The sequence below is a fragment of the Ochotona curzoniae genome, unplaced genomic scaffold (genome assembly GCF_017591425.1).
Source record: "Ochotona curzoniae isolate NIBS_2020 unplaced genomic scaffold, NIBS_Ocur_1.0 contig_3498, whole genome shotgun sequence".
Taxonomy (NCBI): domain Eukaryota; kingdom Metazoa; phylum Chordata; class Mammalia; order Lagomorpha; family Ochotonidae; genus Ochotona; species Ochotona curzoniae.
This window is the reverse complement of record NW_024465885.1, coordinates 37521304-37527532: the sequence shown is the minus strand read 5'-3', so window position 1 is coordinate 37527532 and position 6229 is coordinate 37521304. Positions and strand designations below refer to the sequence as shown.

General features: G+C 49.5%; 1 protein-coding gene across 9 annotated transcripts in view; it reads left to right on the top strand.

Moving 5' to 3' along the window:
- The first annotated feature begins 628 nt into the window (after positions 1–628).
- LOC121156772 (amyloid beta precursor protein) overlaps positions 629–6229 on the top strand; it is a 248055-nt gene continuing 242454 nt past the window's right edge. For 8 of the 9 annotated variants that reach the window (XM_040980688.1, XM_040980685.1, XM_040980687.1 and 5 more), the window contains exon 1: positions 655–858. In XM_040980688.1, the coding sequence (XP_040836622.1) occupies positions 802–858 (57 nt within the window). In that variant the 5' untranslated portion in view covers positions 655–801. Of the gene's footprint in view, positions 859–6229 lie in introns of all 9 variants that reach the window. The other variant, XM_040980686.1, reaches the window with a different exon arrangement.

Genomic DNA, 6229 nt, shown 5'->3' with positions numbered 1-6229 from the left:
AAGCACAGAACAAATCCCTTCTTTCGGAAAGAAGTAAATGGGTCGCCCGGTTCTTTCCTAGGTCTAGAGCTTTTGCTCCTTTGGTTCATTCTAAACATAGAAATTCCAGTTTGCTGGTGGCTTTGAGAGAGGAGAGAGAGAGAGAGAGAGAGAGAGATGAATCCCGAAGCTTTTGCGTTTCCATAAGAAATGCTAGTTCTGTACTTCCAGAAACGCCCGCCCCACCTCTCCAGCAAAACCCCGAAATGCAGACAAAACGTAGCCCAGCAGCAGCAGCCCTTTCTAGGACATCCCGGAGAGGTCGGATGATTCACGCTCGCGGGAACGAGCAGGGAGCGCTCCCGACTTTCCTGGAGCCGCAGCGTCCTAGGACTCCCCTTCCCCTCCTCCTGCGCCGTGCCTCCCTTCTCTGCCTCGGTTCCCGGAGCCCAGGTGGGGCGCGGGCGGGCAGGCGCACGGGGCGCACGCGGCTCCCGGGGCGCACGCGGCTCCCGGAGCGCTGGCACCTGTGGGCGCCCGAGGCCGCGGGCCCCTGCGGGCGCGAGCGCGCAGCTCCACGGCGGCTCCGCTAGAGGTCCCTGTCGGGCGCCGAGCGGGGCGGGCCGGATCAGCTGACTCTCCGGGCTGCGCGCCCGGCCGCCGCACTCCCGCTCCGTCAGTTCCCTCGGCAGCGCTGGGCGAGAGCGCCGGGAGCCGCGCGGCTGCGGGAGCCCTGCAGACGGCGGAGGCGGCGGGCAGAGCGCGGGCGCGGCGGATCCCCCTGGCACAGCAGCGCACTCGGTGCCCCGCAACAGGGTCGCGATGCTACCCGGTCTGGCAGTGCTCCTGCTGACCGCCTGGACGGCTCGGGCTCTGGAGGTGGGTGCTGCGCCTCAGAACGGGGGCTGGGTGAGGCCACCCCGGGAACCCGGTTTCCCCCACCCCCACCCCAAGTCTTTCACCCCAGTCAGTGTGGGTGGTGGAGGGGACTCGGCTTCCTCCCACGTCCGCTCGCGGGCGCCCTGCGCATCCCGCCCTCGGCCCAGCCCTGTGCTGGGGACGCGCGCTCCTGCCCACGGAGAGGGATGGGCCGGGCGCCGGGGCACCCTGGTCGGCGCCAAGCCTCGGGCGACAAGGGGAGAGGAACGACCCAGATCCTAGACCCCGACACAGTCCTCACCTTGGGAATGGGGGACGTCCGGATGGGGGAAGGGAGCACGTGGGGAAAAAAAAAAAACCGAAAACGCAGCCAGCCCGGATGAAATCTGTGTCCTTGCCTTTCTTTCGAGTCCCGGGGAGGAGTCGGGATAGCTGGGGAGACCGGGGCCCCTCCGGGCTTCTCTTTGCCTTCTCAAACGCCCCGTTTCACCTTTCCTCCCACCCCCACTCTCTTCCTGGCTCAAACCTCCCCCTCCCCGTGGCCGGCGGCCGCCCGGGTGCCACCCTAGCCGGGGCGAGCGTCGGGGTCGCGCAGCGCCTTCCGCAGGCAAACTTTGAACGTTTCTGCGTCTGCCTTTTGTGTTAAGTTGCGAGAGCTGGGAGGGGTCGGAGCACCCACACCGCCTGCCCGCAGCTTCCCCCAAAGCCTGGACGTCCCGTTCGCACCCTGGGCTTCTCCGGGCGAGGGAGGAGGGCCCCAGGAACAAAAGCCGCGACACTCCGCCCTCGCAGTCCGGGGCGCGGTGGCCGAGCCGCGTCGGTCTCGGTGCGCCACCCAGGCTCCCGCCCGTCTGTCGTGCCGGTCGCTCGGGAGGGGCTGGAGCTGGGGCCTCTCCGGACGAGCCTCCGGAGCCCCCCTCTGCTTCCCACCCGGGATCCCCACCCCCTCGGGCGTGTCCATTCAGAGCCTGGGCTGCAGAGTCCTGGGGGAGAAGTGTACCGGGAGCCGGCCGCGCGTCTGCCAAGGGCAGTGGCGGGTGATGGGGAAACAGGAGCTCTTCCCCCTCCAATGCATCAAAGGAGGCGTTTGTCTGCTGAAGGCGCAGCATGCTGCCTGGCAGCTCCGGGGATTGTGAGCTAGTCTCCCCGCGGGTGCAGGACGCCTGGGAGGACCGCAGGGTCTCTTTTTCTAGGGTACTGATGAAAGGATTGGATTGAGTGAAGATTTAGACGGAGAAGATGGCGCCTCTGCAGCGTAGCAAAGAAAAGCTGCGAGGAGCTGCAGCCTGGTGAAATCCACCCACCGCTAGGTGCATAGCAAGTCTGCGCCATTCACCCAACTCGGGAGCATTTGGCTAACGCAAATGACTGCTTTTCCTTGTATCTATAGATGCTCTGAACTTGTTTGCGTGACCGTTGGGGCACAGCAGGCTGCGTTTTACATCCGTCGCATTCCCTGTTTTACCGTGTGCAATCTCCCCTCCTGATTGCCCCCCCCATAGTAATTTTCCAAAAAAGCAATTTCCGGGCTACTGTTTCCTTGCAGGTCCACTGAGGTTGTACAATCACACCAATATACTTTCTCGGTCCGTAATTTGCAAGGTCATTGAACTTTTTTCAAACCCCTCTGATTTTTACCGAGTGCCTCCAAATCACCGAAGTGTGGGTGCTGCTTAAGACAGGTTGTTTTTCTAAGCGTCCAAAGGATTTTTTTTTCTTATTCAAAAGAAATTATTTACCTGATGACACTTATTTGTATAAGTATTTCACTTTTACCTAATTGTCTAATTTGCAAATTAAAAATGACAAGTCATTAAAATCATAGCAACAGTTTTTTTGGACCTTTTGTCAAAAAATATTGAAGTTTCTTGAGAAGTATATTGTGTGTGTGTATTCCCCCCCCCCCCGTATAAAATGAGGCAACTTGCAGGCAGATGGGATTCAGTTTTAATTTTTGGTCTTTGGCGTTTTTTGACTATTTCTACTGTCCTTTTTGGATAGTTCAACGGGCTGTTGTCACGTCCAGTCCAGGGTGCAGGTGAGATTGCAGCAATTAATTTGCAAAGCGTTGGTGGAGGGTGGGCCATTCAGTCTAAGGAGGTTGGGGGTGGGGCGTTTAACCAGCTCTGGGCTCACAGAACAGGTAGCTCAGAAAAAGGGTTTGCGGCAGGTGGCCTTGCCTGTCATGAAAGCCACGGGATTGCCTGGCCTCCTGGCCTCCCTGGGTTTAGTGTTAGAGGCCTGAGTTCAACAGAGCTTGACGTTTATTTACTTAGTTGATTCAGTCTGCCACTTCTTTTATTTCCCTGGGGTAGGAAGGCAGCTAGCCTAAACTTCACAGCCTGTGGTGGTGTTGCAGTGGCTGGTGGGATGGAATCCCAGGGCCAGGGACAAACCCTGCTGGAGGGTTAGAAAACTTGTACACTAATTAGTGAGGCCCAGATTTCCTGGTACTCTTGTAAAAGAGTTAACCTTTTCTTGCTGACCCCTGGGGAGCCATAGTGACTTGCAAAAGCTCCTTGCTCAGAGCCGAAACCCAGCCCAGGTTCCTAATAAAGCTGTTAGGCCTGCGGAGAAGTTACCAGGTGGGAGCACTCACAAGGTTAAATTAGGATTCCTGATTTACAAAAATGAAAAACAGATGTGATTGATTGAATATTGGTGCGAAGGAAAATGGAGCGGTTATCTTTACGATCCAGGCTTTTTCCTTGTCGCTGGATGATTCTAATTTATGTCAGTTTTTATGGCACACAGGAGTCTTATATAAATGTTTGTATTATGATGGAAGTTGTCATTGTGGAAAATAAATGCAGTTATTATGTGCCTGAAAAGGCAAATAAATCTAATAATATGATTCAGTAAAAATGAAGTTTTTGCAAATTTTATGAAGCGATTTATAAAGCATTTTTTTAGTACATTCTTTTGTTTGAATTGCTCCTACGTTAGGTTGATGACGTGTGTAAAGGCAAACCTGTGCACACGCACCTGGAATGCAAAGCTTCCAGAATGTAAGGTTTAGTTTGCTTGCATTCACTCTCTTTCCCAGGAAGTTTGCAGGGCAAATAAAACATGCGCATGATTATAAAAGGAAGCAGAATGAGTTAAGAGCCGGAGGGAAAGTACGGGTTAAGTGGTATCCTGAGTTCAAGAGATTCCGAGTAAACACCTATATTTAATGTGTGAAGCAAAAATGGAATGAGCTAATCCTGAAGCATTTCCTGGCGGTACATTTCCAGCCAGGTCTGTATCCCCGGGGCCGGGGAGCGAGGTTCAGGTCCGCATTCACTGTATTTGTGTTGACAGAGGAGACACACACACACACACACACACACACACACACACACACGATTGTGAGTAGTACCTTTTTCTTCTTAAGTAACACAAGAACGAGGAAGGTTGTGCTCTGGTTAGATGAATCTCGTTAATTCACTGGGGACATTTTTGTTGGTGGTGCTTTTGGTCTTTTCCTTGGAGGAGCTTCCAGTCTTCTGGGGAAGGCAGGCGTGAGCTGCACCCAGATGCCTGCACGGGGTGCTCCCCGCAGAGCACTGGGGAACCTGTGAGGCAGTTGTCAGGCACCGAGGGACTGAAAGCAGAATCCAGGAGCTTGGGTACCTCCAGCAGCATCTCGACTAAGGAATTCACATGGAGAAAAATGGGTGGGGCATAGGATGATTTAGGTTTGATTTTTGTTTTTGTTTTTTTTTTCTTGCAAGTGGTTTCCTACTTCTCCCTGTTTGGCTTGACTGTGAAATCTTTCATTAATTTTTGTTGTTAACCAAACTAGACTACTGAAATCTTTAAGTTTGCAAATGAAAATCATCGTGAAAAGGCAGGTGTTATATAACTGTTTCTTCAGTTCAATCCCATGCAGCCTAAGAGGTGTTTCAGGGAAAACATTAGTATTTTTTTTAATGAAAAAATGTTTAGTAGACTTTCCTCTGTAGATGAACCCTGGTAATAGAAATATTTTATTCATACTTGCTTAGAAATCTATGCAAACTAGGATTAGAATGATTGAAAAATCCAGATTTGTTTATGAATTAGCAGTTTGATAAAAACAAAAAAGTGATGTTTAATCTGTGCTTACCTGCCTTTTGAAGAGTGGCTCAAAGGACTTGACTTTATGAAATCCCATCTGCAACAGAGAGCTAAAAAGTCATTTATTTTAGATTTATTTGGCATGACTGCATTTTGAAGAACCATGCAGTGCGCATTTAGCTTGAACATTGCTAGAATCTGCAGTATCTTATGAAAATACAATGCAAAATTTTATTTCATGGTAGTTGAAGTGGGGAAGATGGGAGATTAAAAATCCCACTCTGGGGGTGGAGAACTAGGGTTACTTCTACATTTATAATGTTAATTTCTATTCCAGGCATATTGTAAAGCCAGGAACACTTACTCATGGACTGTTCCATAGGTGTGCTTAGAGAAGGCAGCGTTGCACAGTGAGCACGGGGCTGCATACGCTAGGGTTGCATGGCATGGATTCTGGCTTGGTTCCCTTGGAGCTGTTGACCATGAGCAAACTGCTGTGCCTTATTTTGAGTGGGGATAATAGTGTTTCTGCTTGTTGAGGATTAATTGAATTACTAGTGGGATATTTTGTAAAAATTATAAAAAATAAGATTTTTATTTAGTGCAATATTTTTTTTAATTCATGGAAGTTTTTTTAAAATATGTATGTTCCGTGAAATTTTCAGGATTTTTTTTTTGCATCAAAATGAACTTTTAATTCTGTTTTCCATGAACTTTTCAAAGAACTCTTGTAGGTGCAAAAGGCTTGCAAATGAACCTGATTATACGGTCCAGGCACTTAGTAGTGTTGCTGTTACTGGTGACAATATAAAATGGATATATTTAAGTCTCACAAGAAACTTTTAAGAAATCCATGTCATGTTTTACTTGTTGACGACTTCATTTACCAGATAATTTAGACTATAGTTGGAACTTGGTAGCTTTTTCTCTGTAACAAGAAATGAATTCAATTTCAATGTGAAAGTCATACTTCATATAAGATTTTTGAGATAAGATTTTACTTACTAAGTATATATATTTAGTGTTTCATTTGACTTTTTGAAAGGTAGTGAAGTAATTCATGTTCGTTGAAAATTTCTGACAGTGTCAAAATTTGCAAAAAGCATAAGTGGATTTTACACATATGAGGAAGACCTGCTAATCCACGCACTGGCAGACTGTTACACATCTAATACTCTGACTCGATTATTAATTCAGCTCCTCATCAGCCATCAGCTATGAACAAGTTGTGAATAGGCTTGGTTTGGTGTTTAACATCATCATTTCTAGAACAGACAGCAGGCCTTGTCCATCCGAGCAGAAATGGAAGACTTTGAAAGGCAGCAGAAAC